Here is a 23,837-nt window from a genome sequence, read left to right as displayed (position 1 = left end):
AAAGCTTGGTATTGGAATTTCACTCATTTTTAAAAATACATGTCTGGGAAAACTTTTAGGAATTCACATTGATAATTTACATATACTTATTTTCATATAGGTTTCAAACATATAATTTTTCATGTATTATATTCTTAGAATGCCTCTGATACTTTAAAAATCAGTAAGTAACAATTTTTTTTTCAGTCACAACATACTATTTTTGTCTTACAGATTCCAAATGTAGCTGTAAGAATACTAAAAGGGGATAAACCTAATAGCTAATGATTACAATTGACTAGCGTCTGTTTGCACATTAAACTCTTAAGTTTCACATTACTGAATTATCAACCAACATCAGTTGTCATCATCAATGTCTCAACTACTGCACTTGGTGGCAGAAACTATTTGCTTTTATGAGAACATTTCTCCAGAAAATCAGCAAGTCTTGGATTGAGTTCTTCTAACCAGTCAAGTAAAAAGAAAAAAAGATATTCTTACATTGAAGACCTGAGTTACACCGTAAATGTTTTCAGTTTTGATACCCAAATGTTCCTCAATTAAGTTTTAATTGACTTAAATATTCACAAATTATTTATTCAAACAGATATCTATCAACATTTTGTTGCTCAGAAACATGTTTGCCTATTTCAGCAGCTTTATTAATTAAAATCCAGTCAAGCCAGTCACCAAGCCGGCTGTCTTTCAAACTCATGTCTCTTGTTCTGGCTGACTGCCTATTCTACAATTCAGCTGTGAATGAAGAGCTATTTTTTTTTTTAATGTTTCAAACAATGGGCATTTGAAAGTTATGGCAAATACAAGAAATGATAAGAGAACAAAAACAAGGCTGACAAAAATCCTCATCATTTTCCATGTAATACTTTTCTATTATTATCACCGCAAGCCACCTTCATCCTTACAGTAGGTGATGTGCCACCGTTAGAAACTCAGACAAAGCTGACTGTTGCAGGCACAGGGAAAGATTTTCCACCAGCTGCCGTCCCTCCATCTGACACTTTTCCTGTACAAAAACAGGATGACTGGCACAAGTGACAACCGTTACTGAAATTACCCTCCGAGTGGTTTTTATATTTTCCTTTGTGATGCTGGGAATTGAATACATAGTAGGAAAAGGCTCTGCCCCTGAGTACAGTCCCAATCTTGGTTACTCCTCCCTGATAGATACATATGCAATATAAGATTAAAAGATGCCGGAATGGAGTGGCTTTTGTACTCTATTCCACTTATCACCTCTATTTTTCTCTTCCTTTATCTTTATGTTTCCACTTCTGTCCTCTTTCCATTGTGTAAGCTCAGGGTCATCTCTGGACCTTGTCTGTCATCTCATACCTCAAGCTTGATGTCAATAGGGAGAAGCATAAGTCTACACGTCACCTATTGCTTCCACTAGAATATTAGCACTATAGGCACTTGCCAAGACAATGCCAGTCTTCCTGCACCAGGCAGGTAACTGGATTTTGTTAAAGGAGTTAATTGTATGATGAACAATTTGCAGCTACTTATGTATGAATTATAGTCACTGACAACTTGTGATGATGAATAGCTTTGGTCTTTTGTTCTGCAGATCTGAACTGTTATAAAACAGCTGAACTCACTGGAAGAAGGCCCCAAACAATATTTATAAAGCTATCAGTTTGATGAGCTAGGATTTGAAGCTATTAGGTTATTCTCTTGAAAGCTCTTCATCATAATCAACATTTAAACTACATCCTTGTCATCTGTGGGGGAGGAATGATATGGGAGCAAGAAACTTGTAATATGTCATGTTCCGTTTGGGGATAACAGTTTACCCACCCACCATTGTTTGCCATAAAATATCAATATTTGTAGTGTTTTACAATCTACTTGAAATAAATTGGATATTTGAATTATCTTTTCAAGCAGAAATATTGTTATTAATTAATATCATTATAGAACCTGAAACCAATTATATGAAAATTTGAGTCATAAATATATGTACAATTATGGTATACAACAAAATGCATCTTCATGTTAAGAGCAAATCAATACCATAATGTTATCAAAAACATTTTTAACAAAAATGTTAAACAGAAATTATGGATTACTATAGCAAAGATTATAAATGCAATGAAAAACCTTTTTGCAGATGTCAAGGAGTCATTTTATCAAACATCCAAATCATTGTGTTCCACACAAAGTGCTTTAGGAAAATGTTGAAAGTGGCCCAGGGTTACTGGCAAGTGCTCAGGTTCCTAGGTTGGTATCTACTCCTTTCCATGTTTCCTGGGTGATTTCAATTCACTAATTTTCATGTCCTTCAGCTATAAAATGATCTTAAAGTCTACCAATCCCTGGGTTACATTGAGAATTTAAGTAGGATAATGCTTCCAAAATGTTTAACATAATATCCATTGTAGAATAATAAAAGTAAAATAATGCTAATATTCCTTAAGCCATACTAAAACAGTACTTAGGAGTTTACAAGTATTAGTTACTTTATCCTTTTAGCCAAAGAAACAGAGTAACTAACTTCCATCTTATGGGCAAAGCATATGAAGTAGGGAGAAATACCTTGTCTAAGGTCTTAGGCATCTAAGAAGGAAACTTACTCTAAAGAATTGCCTTCATGTATTGTATTCTTATCTAAGATAAGAATGTAAGAATTTAAACATGTAAAATTTAAAATGGCAGTTACTATTTTCATTTCAAAGGGACAAGACAAAGAGGGAAATATGGGAAAGAAAAAAGAGAAAAGGGAGAATCATTGCATAACTTTTTGAGGCTAGGACCTCTTAGAGGATTTTTGCATCTCTAAGAGAGGAGTGTTTCTACCCCGCAGAGCTTCTGAAGGCCAGAGATCTATAACTCCAATTGGAGAAACAAATAAAATGGAGCACTAAGCCAAATTCCATTCCAACTGTCCAAAATAGAATCTCCACTTCTCAAACCTGTATCTCCCCCATTTTTTCTATTATTTTATTCATTTATTTTTTTCTGAAACAGAATTTCTTTGTGTGGTCCTCGTCGACATAGAACATATTATGCAGTCCAGGCGGTTCTCCAACTCAAAAACCACTTGCCTCTGCCTTACTGTTTGGATTAAAGGCATGTACCAACTAGCCTGGCTCAATTTTCTCAATAAGGATAATTTTGCAAGTGTAGAGATGTACATTTGAATTTGTTTGTTTATTTGCTCTTTGGCAGTGTTGGGCATGGAACCCAGAGTCCTGCCTATGCTTGGAAAGCATTCACAGAGCTACATCCCTGGTTCCCTGTGATCCATGTCTACAGAGAAAACATGACAGCATCCTTAGTTCTTGAGTAGATCTAGTCTCAGTTGTCTGGGTGGAGAAGCATGGAAGCTTCGAGATGAGGATGCAGCACCCTGTTTTACACAGACACAGGCTCTGGAAACATGTCTCTCATGCATGAAAATAATGCTTTGAGGGCTGGAGAGATGGCTCGGAGGTTAAGAGCATTGCCTGCTCTTCCAAAGGTCCTGAGTTCAATTCCCAGCAACCACATGGTGGCTCACAACCATCTGTAATGGGGTCTGGTGCCCTCTTCTGGCCTTCAGGCACACGCACAGACAGAATATTGTATACATAATAAATAAATAAATATTTTAAAAAATAATGCTTTGAAAATAAATGCTCTCAACTTTATCTGCTGATTCACTTGCCTGCGAAAGAATGACAACAGTTAACATGACTTTCTTCTGGAAGACGGAGAGGATGGAACAGAGGGTTTGAGAGACACACTAAATTAGAAAGGAAAGCTATTATTAAATGCTCCACTGGGGCCAGGCAGTCTCAGTTTACTCCCCTATGAGGGCACATTTGCTATATCTCACACAAGGTGGCTTTTTTGGTGCAGGTTATGTTTTCCTACCCAGCACAGGTCCACATCTGGAATTAAGATGCCAATAATCTCTTACACAGCCTCTAAGTGGTAAGACTTGCACACACGCATACAGCACTCCAAAGGAATAGCAGAAAGTTCCTGGACTCAGTGTTCACTCATTCTTATGTATGCTGATTTAGGTCTTATTTATTTCTCATTGATTAATTAACTAATTAATTAATTAATTAATTCAAAAGTATTACGGAGTGTTTCCAAAGTGTCATGTACTGGGCAAATGAGTCAATCACTTTCTGTAGCCCCAGGTGAAGTAGAAGGATAGAAAGGCATACAGTAGGTAAGTGGCAACCATGGAGGTGACTGCTGATGGTTAGATAATAACCTCCACAATAGCAGGTATCAAAAAATAAAACCCAAAAGACTCTCAAAATTACATTCCAATAAGGAATGCTCAAGAAACTGCCCATATCTCACTAAGAAGAGCCTGCTTTATGCTGTACTTGTTTAATTAAAGAAAAAAATCTTCTTGGAAAACAATCTGTAGCAAACAAAATAAGAATAAATTCTTAGAGGCATCCTCTCTAGTGAACTAGAAAATTTGTCTAGGTCAATTAATAAAAGTTAAAGAGGTTAAGTGCCAATAGAAGAAATTATCTAGCTCTGTTAACAAAAGTGACATGAGATAATTTTAATAAGCCTTAAAATAGATGTAATAAATCTACCTGTACATACTTTTTCTACAGATAAGCAAAGTATATAAATGTGATCTGAAGAAAATATGATTTATTACATGAAGATCAAGGGATTCTTTCTCATGAACTAGGTTAGGCTCAAGGAGAATAATAGCGAGCTTAGAACGAGGAGTTGATGGCTGGATTTCCTCTGATGGAGGAGTTACTTTCATTGGTTAATAAAGAAACTGCCTTGGCCAATTTGATAGGCCAGCCCTTAGGTGGGTGGAGTAGACAGAACAGAATGCTGGGAGGAAGTGAGGCAATGGCCATGCCTCTCCTCTTTGGGTCAGACGCGATGAAGCTCCAGCCCAAGATGGATGTACACTAGAATCTTCCTTGTAAGACACCACCTCATGGTGTTACACAGATTATTAGATATGGGTTAAAGCAAGATATGAGAGTTAGCCAGAAGAGCTTAGATATAATGGGCCAGGTGGTGTTTAAATGAATGCAATTTGTGTGTTGTTATTTTGGGTAAAGCTAGCCGGTGGCCAGGAGCCAGGTGGCAGGAAGGGGCCCGCAGCTCCTTCTACATTCCTCGACTCTGGAAACTATTAACTGTGTAATAAAAATGAATAGTTCATCTATACCAATCTTCACTTTCACTTTTTATAAGGATACAAACTAGTAAATATATGAAGTCCCTTTAGCCAGAAAATCCACATGATTGAAGATGAGGACCTAGGCTCATGTATATGGTACAGGGCAAAGTGTAGTCAAAAAGTAACATTAGTCTTTAAAAATTACACAAATGCTCGAGGACAAATATAATCTAAATATATTTAAAGACAATCAATGCCTCACGTAAATTTTATTTATTAAGAATGGTGCTTTACTTCAACCAATTGAAAGTACTTTTTGTATAGCAGTGTGAATCAGAATTCCTTGAAAGGGGTTGCATCTGCCCAGACTGATTAGAACTGTGGTGATGGGGAAATGTTGGAAAGGTGTAGGTTGAGAGCCTAATCATCTTCTCTGGGACTAGAGTTAGCCCCCAATACGGCCAATCCTTTCACACTTCTGTGTAAGGACTAACATCCTGCAGCTAATAAATAGAAAGCTGTGTAATTGATTAACTTTAATAGACTACAAGCTACCACCAATCCCAAAGCTAAGAATGTCATCAGATAGCATTTTAGGCCTACAAGAGACTCTTCCCAGACTTTTTGTTACAATCTTTTTGATGTTTTCACTTAGTGTATTTAAAAATTGCCTTGATTCATAACCTTGTTCATTACATTGCTATAAAACCTCCACGAAACTGCTCCCATGTTGAAGCATGACCTAGAGTTATATTTTCTGGCATGGTCAGTCAGATTGGCTCCAGAATAAATTATCATTTATTCCTTTTGAGGTGAGAGCTGTTTTTTTTTTTGACATCAGTAACATCTTTCAATTTATTTAAAAAGCTAGAAAAAAATCTTCTTGAAGCTATAGATTGATAATGAGGAATTTCAACTCTAAAAATGGTCAGAATATAAAAGGTGTGTATTTATAAAAATGCACCTTTTCCAACTTACTTTTAGAGAGCTACTCAGTACTAAGGGGGAAATACCTGTATTCATACAATTCAACCGTAATTGCAGGATGGAGGCAATGATTTCAAGTCTTTCAGAATGGAGATGGCATCAGAAGAATCAAAAACAAACAAGAAAATAATCAGTCTTTCAATGTTTTATCAACTCCTGTAGAAGGAGCAGAAAAACTGTGATGTTGAAGTAGAGGCCTAGAGGAAGATAGGCAGAGAAAAGTAAAAAAAATGCATCTTGTTATACAAAAAAAAAAGGATCTATGGAAAATATCTCTTAAGCCGGGTCATAGATAATATTGTTACTGTGAAGAGACACCATCACCAAAGCAATGCATGAGCATGGAATTGCTGACAGTTTCAGAGGGTTAATCCTTTCCATTGTGGTGGGAAGCACGACAGCAGGTAGGCAGGCATGGCACTAGCGCAGAGCAGTAAGGTAGCTGCGAAGCCTGTTCTACAAGCAGGAGGCGGAGAAACGGCCTGGCATGGGATTTTGAAACCTCAAAGCCTAACCTCTTAGGACATATGTCCTCCAAGAGTATTGTACCTCCTAATCCTTCGCAAACAATCAACAAACTGGGAGGCAAACATTCAGCTATACTAGCCTATGGAGGCCGTTGTTCAAACCACAACAGGCTGTTAACACAAAAGTTAAGAGTGGAAGAGTTTAAGAAGTCAGCTAATTGAAAGAGTGGAAGAAAGGGGTATTGGGAATCAGCAAAAAGAACAAAAGTGTCAAGACTCTGGTACCAAAAGAGTAGTTTCTTATTTTTTGAGAAATTAAATTAAGACATGGTGATGTATTTTTTTAAGGTACAGCCGATGGCATAAAGCAAGGAAGTGGAATGATATAATTTACATTTTTAAAAGATTATTTACTGTTTTATGATAAACAGCTGAAGCAGAATACTGAAGAGACAGTACACCCTGATTTTATAAGGGAATTCCCCGTGCTTTAGAGATAAACAGAAGTTGGGGTTCAATTATAAAATAATTGGCTAAATTTGCAGCTAGCTGAGCAAGAATGCATGGAGAACACTAGTGTCAGAGTTTGACTTGACCTCATCTTAGTTTTCTATGACATACATGATGTCATGGCCAACACATACTAATTATACAAGTGTAGACATAGCCATAAATTTTTTCTGCTACTGAGTCAGAAAGGCAATCAATATCTCAGATAAAACATAATAAAATGATAAAAACACATTCAGTTTTATGTAGTGTTGACTCATATCCAGGACCTCACACATGCTTGGCAAGCACTCTGACAACTGAGCTGTGCTCCAATCATATTTCTTCTTTTTATAAGACAAAATTTTATTCTCTATTTTAGAATGGCCTGGAACTCCTGTGTAGCAAAAGGTGGCCTTAACATCATAGCTATCCTCCTTCCATGGCTTCCCCAGTACTGAGAGTCCAAGTATCAATCACCATACTAACCTAACAAAAGTTACCTACATTAAACACTTCTATAACATGTAGGGGCTTTGAGTCAGTGCTCTGACTTCAATTCTGACATTCTGTCTCAGTAGTCTAAAAGAAAAAAATGATCAACTTGTCCATCAGCATTTTCCATATCAGGAAACACACAGGATTGGAGTGGGAGAAAGTTATTCCCACCTGCAAGGAAGTGATGTATAATGTCAGAAGAGAAACAATCATGTTGGAAAGGGCCATGAAAAGAAATATACTTAAACAAGTTCAAATGTGATAGAACAAAAGACTACTCCTGGGAAGGGATATATAATGGAGGGGAATATTATATTCTGAATTTAGTGTAACAACATGAGATAATTGGATAAGCTGTAGATTAACAATAAGGTTATGTGATGACACTGACACTTTTGAAAATGAACAGTCTGGAGCCACATTAGCTGCATTGGAAGTTCACAGCATGGATATACTGGCCTTCAGTGTCCTCTGCAAAGGTCACAACACATGTAAAAAATTGTAGACCTATTTTTAGGGCCATACCTTGAGAAATGAATTTACATCAGAGTGTGTTGTCATGAAGATAATTCCTCATTAAAGACTTGAAGGAAAAATAAATTATGGGACAAAATATAGTTTCAGGGCTAACTGGTTTCATACAATAAGAACAGAATGGGGGCTGGAGAGATGACTTAGCAGTGAAGAGCACTGACTGTTCTTCCAGTGGACCCAGGGTTCATTCCCAGCACCTACATGACAGTTTATGACTGTCTGTGACTCCAGTTCCTACAGATCCAATGCTCTCTTCTAGCCTCTTGTGTATTGCATGCACATAGTATACAGACATACATGCAGACAAAACATCCAAAGATATAAAATGAAATGAAAGATTGTCAGCAACAACTCTGGGACAGAAAGGCTTCACAGATGTTTATGTCACTAGTGATACAGGATGAAAAAGTAGCTTTCAAACATTGGTCTTCAGGAAATCCCATCAACAAGTGAAACAAGGAACCTCTCATTGGGGTGAGTTGTTCTATTCTATTTAAATATAACTATCCTTACACGTAAAATCCTATCTTCATAATATTTTTGCTAATAAAGAGGCCTACATTTTTATAAAAGCATAGTCTTGAGGGGTGGTAGAAATGTATTTTTTAAATGTTCGAACGTAAATTTACTGGTAATAGTATCGATCCTTCTCTCTTTGTTGTTAAAAGTTTGCTACAAAATACAGAAAAATCACAGTCCCAGAGTTGCAATTCATTGAATTGATTTTTCCCTATGCTGAAAACCTACGATTCTATAATTGTTTGGTCGAATAAGCCTAATGAGATTCACCTGTCATTACTAAAAATTGATTATTAAATCAAGAGGTAAATGCACTTTGGTTCTGTGACCCTTAATCAGATATATTACCGTACTATTACTCTGCTTACCTAAGAAAATTGAAGACTATCTCGGGAGAAATTTACAAACAAGATAGCTCCAGAATCTGTTATCTACAAAATTTCATTTCTCCATTAGTAAAAATTCCATAAATGCAATACAAGATTAAGTGCTGAATATTATAATAGGTATATTTGATATTCTGTTCCCAGAGAAGCTTTTGTTAATGAGAATATTCTATAGTGTTACCACCAACAGACTTAGTAATTATGAAACCTTTGATATTAACATATTGCTGTATGAGGTAAGATTTTATATAAGGTAATATATAATCATATGCAAATGCATAAATTTTAAAAATTGTAGCTGAACAGCAATCCTCAAGGTATATGCAACAGAATATGTGCTTACAGCTTCTGCCTCTGGATTTTGATTTTCAACTCTTTATTTCTAAATTCTACTTTCCTTCACACAGGCAAAGATTTTTATTAAGTGTTGATGTTAAAACATGGCAATTTATTTTCCAGCTTTCTAACTCGGTATATAAACATAAAAGGTGAATAATACTTTACATCTACTTTTCATTATTGGATTTTAAAATATTTTTGTACTGTATTGAAAATAAACAGAGAATTGTAGGCTTTACTGGTAAAATGACAACCAACTATATCTACATTCCAATGGTTATGGTTAAAATACTTAGTATTGACTATTAGGTTGCTGGTAGTTCTATTGCCTTTTCATAGATACTGTGTTCAATGTTTGTAGGTGTGGCATGTATGCATTTATTATGTGTAAACTTTAACACATGTAAATTATGTCTGTTTATACCATCATATAACCAAATATAATATAACCAAGCTATCTCAAGCCTTTTGAAGCATACCACTTCCCTGTCATGTTCATAGTTCTTTAATCACATAAATATTTTCTAAATTTGAATAAAAGGTAAAACTATCATGTGCCACATTCAAATCCGTGTGGTCTTTCAGAAGGTACTGGTTGTAAAATGTATTCATACAATGTCGAAAAGCTCAAAGAAACATTTGGGGTGGAATATAATTGCTACTTACAAGCAAACTGAAGCTTTGCTTCTCTGCTTACAATTGTTCCAAACGAGTTTGTTGCTATGCACTGGTACGTTCCAGCATCTTGGGTTTTATTGGGGTTATTGATCAACAAGCTGCCTTCAACAACACTGTAGCGGAAATCCATACCAATGTCAACATCTGTTCCGTTTAACTTCCACCTATAGTATAAAAATGCCAGTAGATAAAGCCTTGTAATATAAATCGATATTTCTGAATTGTCTAAAGTATATAAAAACTATAAAGACCATGAAATATCATCTGTGAGCTTTTTGAAGCATTGTAAAAACAAATATTAGAAACTGCCTACTCAGCAATGGTGACATCTTTAGTACTCATGGAGAAAGAGAGTCCTCCTTTGTAGTAAATGATATTAATCAAACTTTAGCACATGTTCCATGACGACACAGAATACTACAAATAATTATCTTCTTACAGGGAACAAAATTTTCCACATGGGTTTCTACAAATTTCTTCCAAGTATGACTTATCAATAAAAAATCCTTTTTCTGGTTGGCGGTCGCTGTTTAAATAGGTATATACATAGGACAGATCATGCCACTTTCAGAGAGACAGCAGCAGAGTGGCCGAAATTGCAGTTGAGCTGATTTGATTCAGTTCTTAACATGACTGAAGTGCCTGGTTGCAAAGCGAAGGAACTCTATTGATCTGAGATGCTTTGGGGACCAAATCTGCCTGACCATGGATCAACTGGACGATCTCTTTAGTCACCAGCACTCAAAATGTCAATCAACTGCCCCAGTGAATTGCAGGCTATTAAGTGACCAAAGCAAAGAATGTTTCCTTGTCCTTCTGTTCATTTACTTAGGTCACCTGTGCATCTGACTGTAGCAGAAAACCCAATAAATTAGTTTTCTGGGAACTCATATTTCAGTGGCTAAGCTTTGGTATGAAAATCTCCAATTTTGTTCTCAGAGTCACGACATCCAAAGAATGAAAGCTTATCTGAGTCGAATTACCTTTCAGGCATTCATGGGGATTCATATAAACTTTTGAACTAATATAATTCAATGACTGTTTTTCGATAGCTCGTGAATTACCAAGGCTCTCACAGGAGTTGAAAAAAATACAAAAGATTGAAGCACATAGGAAATTGATTCAAATCAATAAAGGGAGTAGAGATTGAGAATTATTCATTTTACTTTCTTAAAATAACAAGAGCCATTACCTAAATAGAAGTGTGTGTGTGCATGCCCACCTGTCGTGCAATCCTTGATAATATCCCAGACATTGTGATTAGGAATGTATAATGCACAAAAATTTAAGTGATAAAATTGTTGGCCTGTTAGTTTCAAATTACATGCACAGGTGGTGTGTGATCAGTGTTGTGTGTGTTTCAGAGACATGGTCTCATGCTGCTCAGGCTAGCCTTAAACTCCCTTGGAATTGAAATAATGCCATATTCCTGATCCTCTTTCTTCCATGTACCAAGTGGTGGGATTACAGACGTGAGGCAGTACATAGAGCACCAAAATAAGTCTCCATCTCTGAGGATACATCTGATGGTGTTGCCCATTGCTTTTAAATTTGGCACTCAGGAGGTGGAGGCAGGCAGAGTTGGACACCATCCTGGTTTACAAAGTGTGCTTCAGAATAGTCAGGGTTAAACAGGGACACTATCATAAGAAGAAAAAAAAGGGGGCCTATCTTCCAGTGAAATTCTTTTCGGTACTTCTCTTCAAAATGTATGTTTCATCAACTGTCTGGGGGAAGTCCTCTTACTCCTTCATGCAAAGATTGCTTTTGCCACAAGACAATTTACCTAAATCACTTTCCACTTTTGCATTCTTTCATCCATCTAGAACTTAACCCCCTGACTGCTCAATAAACACTTGTTGAAAGTAAGAGACTCAAAATTGTGCTTCTCTGGGATGTGTTTGAGCTTTGAGCATATACACAATTCATGAACCATGCTCGTCTCACCCAGCACAGAGGCATGGGTATGGGTTTATTCACAACGGTGTCTTTGAAGTATAAAAGTCTAGAAACAGGAGGGCCAGGAAAGTCGACGAGAAGCACAAATAGTTCTTAGCTCTTTATGTGTTTGCTTATAAGAAGCTGGATATTAGAAACTGACAGTGTTTTTAGGCTCTGCAGTAATTCTCTCTGTGCCCTGACACAGACAAGAAAGTAATAAGCAATAAAGAGAACAGCCGCGTTCCAGCCGGGCAGGACTGGCTGCACATGAATCTCTAGAACTGACTGCCTGCCTTACACATTGGCTTTTAGTCAGCTGATCACGTCTTGGCCATAACTCTCACTCCAAATGATAGCAGAGCAATTTAATATGACAAATCTAAGAACTCAAAGAGGAAATTGCAATATAATGTGAGCTGCAAGCAGAGTGTGGAGTTTGGGAATGGGACCATGTGAGTCCTTTTAGAGGACAGGCTGCGGGAGTAATGACACCTCTGTAGGTTTCTCTCCACTCGTCACCTCAACCCAAAATGCTGTGCACAAAGTCCGTTCATCTACTTTATTGCCCGTCTTTACATACGAACAGCAATGGGGAAGGGATTATTTAGAAAATAAAGTGCTTTATGAGACATGCTATAAAGCAGACATGGTGTTTTACTGCAATGCAGTCAGTGCTCATTCGCATTGAATGTGGATTGCATTGCGAAATTTCTCATCTCATTGCATAGTGAAACACTCTCGAAAATCTCACAATTTAGTTTTAGTGTTTGAGGAATCTTTTAAGTATTGGTAATGGAGAGGCAAGGCTCATTTGGAGTAAATAGATTTTCCCAGGGGGCCAGGCAAATTGGTGTCTTGTAAGCTGACTTCTGAAATACTTGGGGGAAGCATGCCTGAATTCTTTTCAGACAGCAGGGCTGTACACAGGCAAACATGGCCACCTTGAACCTCCCCAAGGCATATTTCTGCAGACTCTGTAGCAACTCATTGTACAGATTCACTGCAGGAAAACCTTCCCTGTTAAGTGTTTGAACTTGACACTCAGAGAGGGGCAGGCCCTTTCTGACTTGGAATTGGTTCTCTGCAGACACAGTTGAATACAAACTTCACAGCAAACCAACTCTAGCCAGGTGCTTGGCAGCTTCCTACTTCTCAGAAGGGGTGCTGGGTGAAATAAGTAATGTCACCTGTCCTTAAGGAACTTGAATACAAGAGAAGTTGGCATGAGGCAAAACTTCTTAAATTTCCTGGGTCAGGGTCAATCCTTTCAGAACTGAGGGGCAGAAACAATGAGAAGAAAAGGCTCAGTCGAGGGGCTAAATGTAAAGAAAAGAGGTCAGCTAGGATGTCTTAGGGAAAGGCCTGCAGCTGAAGAGCCCCACGGAGCACTCACTTTGGAAATTTCCCTACTTGTCCAACCCCCTGAAAGTCAACACCAAGACGAAGAAAGTTCAGCTAGCAAGGTGTTGGAAAACACCTGATCTCTCTATTCACCCTCTTGCTCTTTCCTTCAAGGAGAGGGAGTTTTTGAGCTGTTGGGTCCAGACTGCTATTATGTCACAAGGAAACTGCTGAAGGGATTAAGGCAAGCACCAGCGCACTGCCTGGAATGGCTAATGCATTTGATTAAAAGCTCTCCTCAGCTTTCCCCTGCAATCTTTAAAAACATAATAGGTTTCTGTTCTATGGCTTGTTTTAAATAACAAGGCCAGCCCCTGTATCTAGAAACACAATGTTACAAAGGCAATGTTAATTAAAGGTCACAGTTTGGGGAAAAACAATGCAGCAACTTGCCAAACTCCGCTGCAGAATTTGTTTTCATTTATAGCTAACATCTGAACTTACCCTTGGCTGTGTGCTCAGAGTGGGATCCGCTAGCTCATCATTTATGTATCTGAGCCACTTTGCCTCTTGCAATCGTTTTTACCTTGCAGTGTGTTTTGAAATCATTAACTTAGCCTTGAGTTTACTGTATGATACACGGGAAGATGATGCATTTGGATTTAGTCAGGATATGGTAGGGTTTACAGGTGATGCTCTAGAGTCACTATTAACAGTTTCACTTTCAAAAATACTCTGTGTCACAGGATACAAGGTATGCTCACTCAATTATACAACCCATTCTAATTAGTTGTTCTTTTCCTTCTGGGATGCTCTTCCTTTCTTTATACATGTGGCAGAGCAGGGGGTCTTTTTCAGAGACCCACATCATCTCCTCTTCTCTGAAGTCCTCACTACATCTACCCATTACCTCTAAATTAGGGTTTTTGTAAATACCCTCAGCAAGCTGGTAGTCACTGCTACTGTGTCTTCATGGGTGCCTCATCCATGCCAAGACAGGAAGGGAGCACTTAACAACACTCATTTCCATTCCCCAACTCTTACGTTTTCTCTGTACCCTGTTCCCGGATACTCCCTGAGCCTGGAGGGGTGGTATATAGATGTATTTTATTCACACTTGTAATAACTTTATTAGGATTAAATTTGAGTACAGATAAAGTAAGTTGTATAAGGTTATTTTGCAAGGGATCATGAAATAATGAAGATTTATATTTAATAAAATGAATAGTATTTACTACTGTAATAACTTTGATTGGAACCATACCTTCATCCATGTATAATCTTCAGTTTCATTCCTATCATGTTTTAATTGATTATTTGTCATGGGTGGTTCTGAATGTATCATCTCAGAGTATTCTAATCTGGCCTATGTGGGTTAAAGGCTTATGAATATTAACAGAACTAAGAGGTCCCTCTGACCTTCATTCACTTTCTAAGATGAAAATGCCCTGTGGTGAACATCATTCCAAGGCCAGAAGTGAGGTGAGCACAAGCATCCATTGCCCTCGGTCTTTGCTGTAATCTAATCAGTTGCTTCAAGCTCCTGCTACTCTGGTTTCCACAAGGACCACACCCTTGAAGCAAACCAAAATAAACGCTCCCCTGTGTTGCTTCGGTCATGGTATGTTGCCACAGCAACTGCAAAAATAGCTAAAGTACCTTAGACCTGATACATGTTGAACAACCTTTCTGATTACTTGTTTTTCATATTTTGATTTTAGGCAATTCTTTGCCTATTCATGATATCAATTCTCTACCAAGAGAAAAATTTACTAAACATACCATCCCCAATCCGTGGCCTATAGTTTTTCTTAGTTCAGTCTGTTCCATTGAACAGAATATTTACTATTAATGAAGCTAAACTTTTTAAAAAATGATTTGTACTTCTGTCATAAGAAAAGTCGTTTCCTCTCCCAAAATTATAAATATGCATGCCTGTATTCTTTCCTCTTTTAAAATGTCCCATTTAGGGCTTTTATTAACCTGAAATTGATTTCTGTGAGTAATGTGAAGCAGGGATTCAGTTTGATTTCTTTCTGTAACCACATGGGCAATCCACTGTCCAGAGAAAGACTTTTCAACGTACTTCCATTGTGTCATGAATTTTAACTTTCTTTCGATTTTCACAAGAAAGTATTCTCTTTATTATCCAGGTTTAGTGCAATCAATTTTATGTGGAATTACTCTCACATCACGTTGTTTAATTCTGTCTTTTCATAGCTCAGGTCTTCTCTCTGGGATCATTTTTATCCCATCTCGAAGATAGCTTTTAGAATTTCTTTAAGTGAGAGTTTATAGGAATCAAAATCCAGTGTTTGTCTGTCTACAGACATGAGTATTCTGTTATTCTTTAAAGGAATTTTTAATTAACACATACCATTTACAGATATTTATGGGGAATAATATGAAAACGTGACATTTATACAAGATACAGTGTCAAATTAGTGTGCTTTGCCATTCATGTTTAGAATGTTAAAATTAGGATTTTATTTATTTGCCCATTTTGATTGTAATTATTTTTAATTAAAAACGCTTATTGCATTAATTTATTTATTTTTGAGATAGGGCCTTATGCACCCACCTCAAACTCCTTAGGTATTTGAAGACAATCTTTAACTTTTCTATTTTGTCTCCTTTTCCCAAGTAGCTCCTAAATTGTGCCTTACAGTTGTGTACCAGGATGCCTTGGCTATGAGGTTTCTGGGAGGCAAACACGGGTTTCATATACTGGATAGCCACTCTAGCAAATGAACTGCTTCCCAGATCAGAAGAAAGGAAGGGAAGAAATAATTTATTTAGTTATAGCTTATTTTGCTTATCTCAAGTACTCAGGTTTCAATCTAGGTCCTTGGACATGTTATGCAAGTGTACTACCACAAAGTTTCATTCCTAAAATTTTCTTCTAGTTATTTTCAAATACATAATAAATTGTCTTCATCAAACTTCAGTGTAGAAAGGTACAAGTTACCCTTAGTTTCTGTATTTTGGTTCATTTTTCCAAACCTTTCTCTATTCTCTGTTCCCTTCATGTTGTCTGGCAACTATTCTTCTACCATGTTTTTCTACAAGATCAACACTTTAGTTTCTACATAGGGGTAAGAACATAAAGTATCATTCTCTCTGGTTTATTTCACTTATCATAATGTCCAGTAGTACTACCCACAGTGTAAGAATGACAGGACAGGATTTCATTTTTTTTTGTGCCAATAATCTTCCATTATGTATAAATTACATTTTATTTTCATCCTTTCCCAGGTGATTCCATATTCTGGCCATTGTGTTTAATGATATAATAAACATGGGAGCCCAGGCATCTTTTTCGCAGAATGATTTAATTTTCATTGGGTATATACTAAGATATATATAGATTGGTTTTCATCACCTTGACACAAACAAAGGTCAGTTTTGAAGAGAGGACAAAAATTGAGGAATTGCCTCCACCAGATTGACATGTAGATATTTCTTTGGGGGCATTTTAAGATTGCTGACTGATGTGGGAGAACCCAGCCTGCTTTAAGAAGCACAATCTTTTGGAAAGTGGTCCTGGGTTTTATCAGAAAGGTAGCTAAGCAAACCGTGGGCATCTAGCCAGCAAGAATCATATCTGGGTGGTCTCTGCTTAGGTTCTTCCTCCAAGCTCCCTCCTTGAGTTCTTGCTCTGCCTTCCCTCAGTGATGGACAGTAACGTGTAAGGCAAACAAACCCTTCCGTCCCTAACCTGGATTTGGTCTGGTGCTTTATCACAGCAACAGTACAGTAAACTAGAACAGTGCGGTCTAGATAATTTTTAGTTTTATGAAGAACCATCTAATTCATTGTCCTACTAACAGGGAGTTAAGGAGTCCATTCTCTGTACAGTCACTAGAATTTCTAACCTTTTGTCTTGTGACAATAGCCCCTATACATCCTCCTTCTCTGATAGCATATGTTTGATGTTATTTTTTTTCACAAACTAAAAAAACTGACTTTTTTTTCTTCTTCTTTTTTTTTTTTTGTGCCACTGAGGATCCAATTGCCAGTCAATTGACATCTCATTAAAAATATCTGTATTAGAAGTATGGTTCTTTATGGCCATCTCTTTGATCTAGTGTTCTGCAGTTTCACTGTCCTAGAAGAAAGATTTCAGGTTTTTGCTTCTTTGTTTGTTTGTTTTCGTTTTGTTTTGTACTGCTTGGGTTTGCATTAGGCTTCCTAATGTTACAGTGGATGATTTTAATTATTGTTGGAAACTCTGACTCTTTTAATAGTTATTTCTGCCTCATTCTTTTCTGCCTTTCATCCTGGAACTAAAAATGGCTGACTCTGACTAAACCCCTCTTCTTCTCTCCAGGCCTCTGGCCTTTCCTCTCCCTTTTTCATCTCTTCACCTCTTTCTGATGCCTTGAGGTCCAGCTTACCAATTCTCTTTATAGACTCAGCCCATTTCATATGAAAACTGAGACTCGGGGTCTAAAAGAAGAAAGTCCTGACACTTTATTGTTCCAGAAGCAGGCAAGCTGATCCTTTAGTTAGCCTCTATCCTAAATGTGCAATTATTGTATTTCCCTGGCTCATTTTGGAAAAAAAGTTCCTGGAACATTTTTGCACACTCCTGGAAGATTAGGCTTTGTCTTAAAACTCTGATCCTGGTGAGGTTGCATAAAACAGTCTCAGATTATGTTTGTCAACCTTACAACTACTGTTGGCTCTAAATTCATTTACTCTTAGACCCGTGTACTTCCTATTTTCCTACCAGCTTACTGACAATTTTCAAAATTGTATTTTATTAAATCAATGTTCTTAGGAATTGTTACTGTTTTCAAAGAGTGGATCATTTAGGGTATTTAATACTTAACACAGCCAGAAATTTGGTTCTCTCTTTATTTTTTCACAAACAAATCTTTTCTCCATGTTTCTCAGAGTACCTTACAATGTCTGCCTAAAAATTCCTTCCTCTTTAGTAATCTTTGAGTAGCTGCCAATTTTATTTTAATAATATAAACTATATGCTCATTTGAAAAAAAACATATTTTTTGGGCAACCAGGGTCTCACTATATATCCCTTTGTGACCTAAACTCATCATGTAGATGAGAAGAATGGCCTTGAATTCACATAGAATCACCTGGTCCTGCCTCTCCAATGCTACTATTAAAGGTATGTGTCAGCCTGCCGGGCTAGAGAAACATTCTTAAATCAACACACCTGATGTGAGGTTTTGGATTCCCTTTAACTTCACAACTGAGTTTCACTTTTTTCTCCTCAGAATCCAAAGGAAACATTACATGACTTGGTTCTTGAACAAAAACTGGGCCATGCAGGGTGTAATCATCTGAAAGAAGAAGAGAAAAGTTTCACATTGAAGACCACCTTTCTAACAGGAGCCACAACCAGGATCAATACCACAATGAGAAAAAAAATAACAAATGAAAAACAGAGGTGCTCAGGATTCTATCTCACATTCAAGAAGAAATTTCCCATTGAAGCATAACGTCCGAGCGATATTTGTGGAGTTAAGACAGGGCTCCCCTGCCACATGTTGGTCATTTCACAAACAGCTTCCAGACACAAGCTGCCTGGCATCTCCCTGTCTTCCTTCTATGTCTTATTTTTCCATCTGCCTTAGCCCAGTATTTTATTCTGTTCATATTTTGTGCTTCCTACATCTGTTTTGTGTGGTTATTATTTTGGAGAGCTGTGTCATGCCACCAAGTTAACAATTTCCCCCTTTGTAATTAAAGGCCATAATTGGAAACAATAATGACTTTTTTTTAAAAAAAATAATATGTTAATAAGAAACAGCTCTATATTGAACACACACACATGAAGCCTACTTAAAATTATTATGCAGACAAACAAAAAAATAAATCTGTAGTTCTCATTTCTAAACTGATATATAGCAAAGGACCAGTTTTAAGCTAACTGATCATGTAGTTGAACACATGGCAAAAGCAAACTGCCACGTATTTCCAAATCTTGTTATTGAAGAAGAGAGACTAGATGTGTGACACAAAGCTCAAAGAATAAGCTAAGGAGCCACATAGAGTGTGTCTGAGGAGTATGCAATACACATATTGGTCAAATGACATCTCATTAACTATGTCCATAGGATTTTCATTTTTCAAAAACATGTTCAAATTCTATCCTTTCTCCCAGGTTTTTTTTTAAATCATATACTATTAAAGATGGTTTTCCTACAAGATGCCTCATTTTTCTATCAAGGCATTGGATCTTTTCTTTTTCCTTCTTTGAATCATGAGTTTCCTAAGAGAATGATGACTGGTTTCGTGTGGGAACTTGGCACAAGTTAGAGTCATCAGAGAGGAATTCACCTTAGGTGAAGAAATACCTCCAAGAGATCCACCGGGAAGGTATTTTCTCAGTTAATGATCAATGAGAGAGGACCTAGTCCATGGTGAATGGTACCATCTCTGGGTTTGTGTGGTCCTGGATTCTATAAGAAAGCAGGCTACAAAAGTCAGGGAAACAAACCAGTTAGCAGCGCCCCTTCATGGTCTCTGGATGAGCTCCTGCCTCCAGGATCCTGCCCTGTTTGAGTTCCTATCTAGACTTCCTTCTGGAAGTGTAAGCCTTTCCTCTCCACCTTGCTTTTTGGTCATGGTGTTTTATCATAGCAACAGAAAACTTAACTAGGACTTTCATTTTTGAAATGAAATACCCATGTGGTATTAAGTACAGTTGTCCAAGGATATGTCCTACTTGAAATAATTTTTTTTTTAATTTTAAAAACATTTAATTAGGCTGTGTTGGCATTATGTGACAAATTGTGAGACAGAAGCACCACTGGCTATATGGTGACATGACAAAGATTACCACCCTGCTGTCAAGAGTCCATTTCACCTTTAGGCATGCTATCTTGAAGTGCAGAGAGGTGCAATTTCTAATTGGAAGACCTTTGTAAACAGTTTCTACTGATGGGTGATAATTCCGTACAGAACTCTTTCAGGAGAATTAGTACAGAGGAATGCAAATCAAGATGGTTTGGGGATTTAGTGAAGTCTTGCAAGGTCGTTTATTTTTGACTTAGACATCAGAAAATAAAGCTTCATGTTAAGGTTGAGGCATAAAGAAAAAGAAGGGGACAAGATCACTGAATAGAATTGTATTTTATTCTATAGATATAAGGACTACATATGACTTTGATGTGAGAAGATTCAGGATGAAGATTCATGAAGACTGTGAACTATAATTCAATGTCTTGTTCAGCTCCTAACTTTAGGACCCCTGGGACCACCAATCTCACCATGCCTTCATCTGCTATAAAATAATGACACTGGACTAGGTCAATCATTTTAGACTGACTACAAATGGGAAAAATGAGTATTTGCTCATAAACACAAATGCTTACATAGAAAATGTATATTTCCCCAATACCATATAATTTTGTTTCCACTTTTCTCCCTCATGACTCTGTATGTAAAAATCTCATCAATGATAAATTTAATAAAGAATATAGGAGTTATCAAAGAAAACAAAGCACACAATAGAAGCATACAGTCATGAAGTTTTAAATGGTTATGCATTAAAGCCATATATTTCCAGAACCAGACATTTATGCTCCAGATTTTCAACAATTGCACAGATATTTTCAAAACAAATTTAGATTACTTGTCAAGGGTCAGCTCATTCCAACTATAGATAATTTAGTAAATGTTTGGCACATCTATTTCGATGAAAAGCATTCTTTAACAAGATCACAGAGACAGCCGAGAGTGTGTTGGATTTTTTCTAAGAGAGAAATATTTCTATTGTTGTCCCCAATTCCAAAATTATGTGTGTGTATATATAATATCAATCATCTCAATTCATCAGTGCTCCCTGATTTGAATTTCACACAAAAATATACAGTCTATTACCAGTAATTCCAAATAGGAATAAAACATAATAATGATTACCCAGGATGCAGCTGGAAAGCTGTGGATTAACATCTGTACTATTCCTCAATGTAGCCAAGCCATATTTAAATAACAAAAGGATATTTTTTTCTGTGTATTTTGTAATAAGAATTGATAATAATGATGCTTTGCATTTGCTATAAATAACACATTCCATCTAAAGTTTTACTTTCTCTTAGTAAACTAAGCTCACTGCTTGGAAATTAACATTAGCATAAAGGGAACCATATTTTAACACTCATGGAAGGCAATACAGAGCTTTTAGTACTTGGACAATTTGATTTCACGGATGTACCAGGAGAGATTTGATAATCCTTAGCAGCCCAGGTGTAGGAAGCAGATATCTTAGCTTTTAAACCTTTAGACCTTGGTTATCAATATGTTTAAGGGACAAAAGTGGTGTTTTATTTCAAACAAACTGTGGGGTGCCAGCTTGCATGAAATAAAGACACAAGAGGGGATCTTAGAAAGCATTGCCAAGTACAGTTTAAGTGCACTGGTCACAAAGAAACTCTCAAGTCTCTTGAAAGCACACAAAAACGCTGTATTTGCCATCTTCATAGCCTGGATGGTAAAGTTCATCCTTAGATCTTTCACATAAGTTGTTCTGTGTCACTTGAAGAATGAAAGTGATTTTAGTCTAAACAGGTAAAGGGACATTTTAGCAAATGGTAGTGGAGTTGATGTCAAAGTCAGGTTACAGAGCACTTGTATTTTAACCATGCCAGATTTGTGTTGGAAAATGTCAGACCAGAGGAAACTGGCTTTCACAAACTAGATTTAACTTCACTCTCTGGGTGATTCTTTGTTGTTTTTTAAGACTTGTTTATGTTTATATATGTGTGTGTGTGTATGTGTGTGTGTGTGTGGTTTCTATGCATGATAATATGTATATCACATGCCTGGCTTGGTAAAGGAGCCAGAGAGGGTGTCAGATCTCTTGGAACTGGAGTTACAGGCAGTTGTGAAGTGCCAGCTGAAGCAGGGTTTTCTGCAAGAGCAACTGAAGTGTTCCTTCCTGGACTCTAGGTGATTTGCATGCACACTAAAGTTTGAGAACTGAAACCAAAGACCTTTCTGTTCCTAGCTCTCCATTTCTCCCAGGACAAAATTTCAGGCAATGCTGACATTAGACTCACTCTCAGATGTTTCCTTGCACAAGATCTAACCAGCAGTCTTTGCTTGATAAAATGAGAGAAGCAAAGTTAATGCACATTTGGACTCACTGTCAAAAGGGAAGCATCAAAGAATGGAAAGCTACACAGCTGAGCCCCCCCCTCAAAGCAAATGAATGGCTGAGCATGGTGGTACATGACTACTGTTTCAGAACTCGGGAGCTGGAGCCAGGAAGGTTACAAATTCTAGTCCAGCATAGGTCATATAAAGTTTGAGCTAGCCTAGGCCACATAGTGAGATTCTAACTCAAAGCAACAACTCAAAGCATTTCAAAGTAAAATTAAATGAAACAAAGGCAAAGCAAGCAGAAAAGAAAAACAGACAGATTTGTTAAGGCCCGGGACTAAAGTTGTACAAGTGGATTCTTCCCAAGAATATTGATAACTTCTGGATGGTGAACATGAGACCTCCGAGAAAGTAACACCAAGCAGGTGAAGAGTAGGAGCTTTGGGGAGACCACAATAGTAAACAGACTTATAGAAATGTTTTATTTATATTTGATGCACACAGTGTCGTAAGGTGTCAGCTTATAAGACTGATGTTTTATTTCTGGTTTTTCCACAAAGAGAAAAGTTACTCCAGAGCTTGACTGCTTTGGAGTATGAGAATAAAAGACTCATAATGTCATCACAGTTCTCTTGAGGATTAAGGACGTAATACATTGTGATATCCTTGGAAATCCTGAGTATGGTAAAGGACAATGGTCTTGCTGGTTTAGACCATTGATAGGGTCCCCGTATTTAGTGATTTAATGTGGCTGCTGATACAATAACGCAGGATTTCCTGAGATTTTTATTTTTGATTGGAAAATCACAAGAGTCACTTCTGTCACAGTAAAAGTGTTCCCTAAAGTTGCAAGAATAGCTGTCAGGAGTTGACATGCCCGTTCTGCTAAAAATCACCAAGTACTCATAAGACCCTGTAGATGTCTACTGAGTAATGAAAACCAGGATAAAACCAGGGCCCCTTTGCCACCATTTTGTATCTTTCTTTTTACCCTAAACTCTGGGTCTGATCCCATTCAACTCTTCACATAAGCAGATTAATCATCTGAAACATCTAAAAACAAAAGCTAGAAGATTGATGAGCCATACATTTATTCTCATCTCTCTCAATTTTTTTTTCAGAACCAAATACAAGGTAAGAGTACTGAAGAAGTTCCAGAAATAGCCAGGCTTGTGGCAGATAATGCTAGGATGGAACTGTTCCCTACATGGTAGAAATTATCCCATGATGAGAACTTAGCAGAAGCAATCATCGCAAGATGAGAACTAAACTGTCAGGAACCAGCAGGATCTCAGAAAAGACAGGGATCTGAGATAATGACCAACTGGGCCAAAGTATGACAAAGTCTATTTATGCTTCTGTTATACGAATGTGAAAGTCTAGAAGTATCCTGAAGACTAGGAGGCTGATCTTATTTCTTCCTAGTATTGCCAGACTGAATAGCAAGTCTTGTCTTGCTTCTTCACTGCTCACACTCCTCCT

At 37.2% G+C, this 23,837-nt stretch overlaps 1 protein-coding gene across 8 annotated transcripts in view; it reads right to left on the bottom strand.

Moving 5' to 3' along the window:
• Cntn4 (contactin 4) overlaps nt 1-23,837 on the bottom strand; it is a 1,000,475-nt gene that overhangs the window by 339,876 nt on the left and 636,762 nt on the right. For all 8 annotated transcript variants that reach the window (XM_026788153.1, XM_026788152.1, XM_026788157.1 and 5 more), the window contains 2 exons: nt 18,463-18,589; nt 9,987-10,162 (listed from right to left, as the gene is read on the bottom strand). In XM_026788153.1, the coding sequence (XP_026643954.1) occupies nt 9,987-10,162; nt 18,463-18,589 (303 nt within the window). The remainder of the gene's footprint in view (nt 1-9,986; nt 10,163-18,462; nt 18,590-23,837) is intronic.

Source organism: Microtus ochrogaster, unplaced genomic scaffold, assembly GCF_000317375.1.
Source record: "Microtus ochrogaster isolate Prairie Vole_2 unplaced genomic scaffold, MicOch1.0 UNK1, whole genome shotgun sequence".
In the NCBI taxonomy this organism is placed as follows: Eukaryota; Metazoa; Chordata; class Mammalia; order Rodentia; family Cricetidae; genus Microtus; species Microtus ochrogaster.
This window is presented reverse-complemented; position numbering and strand designations above follow the sequence as displayed.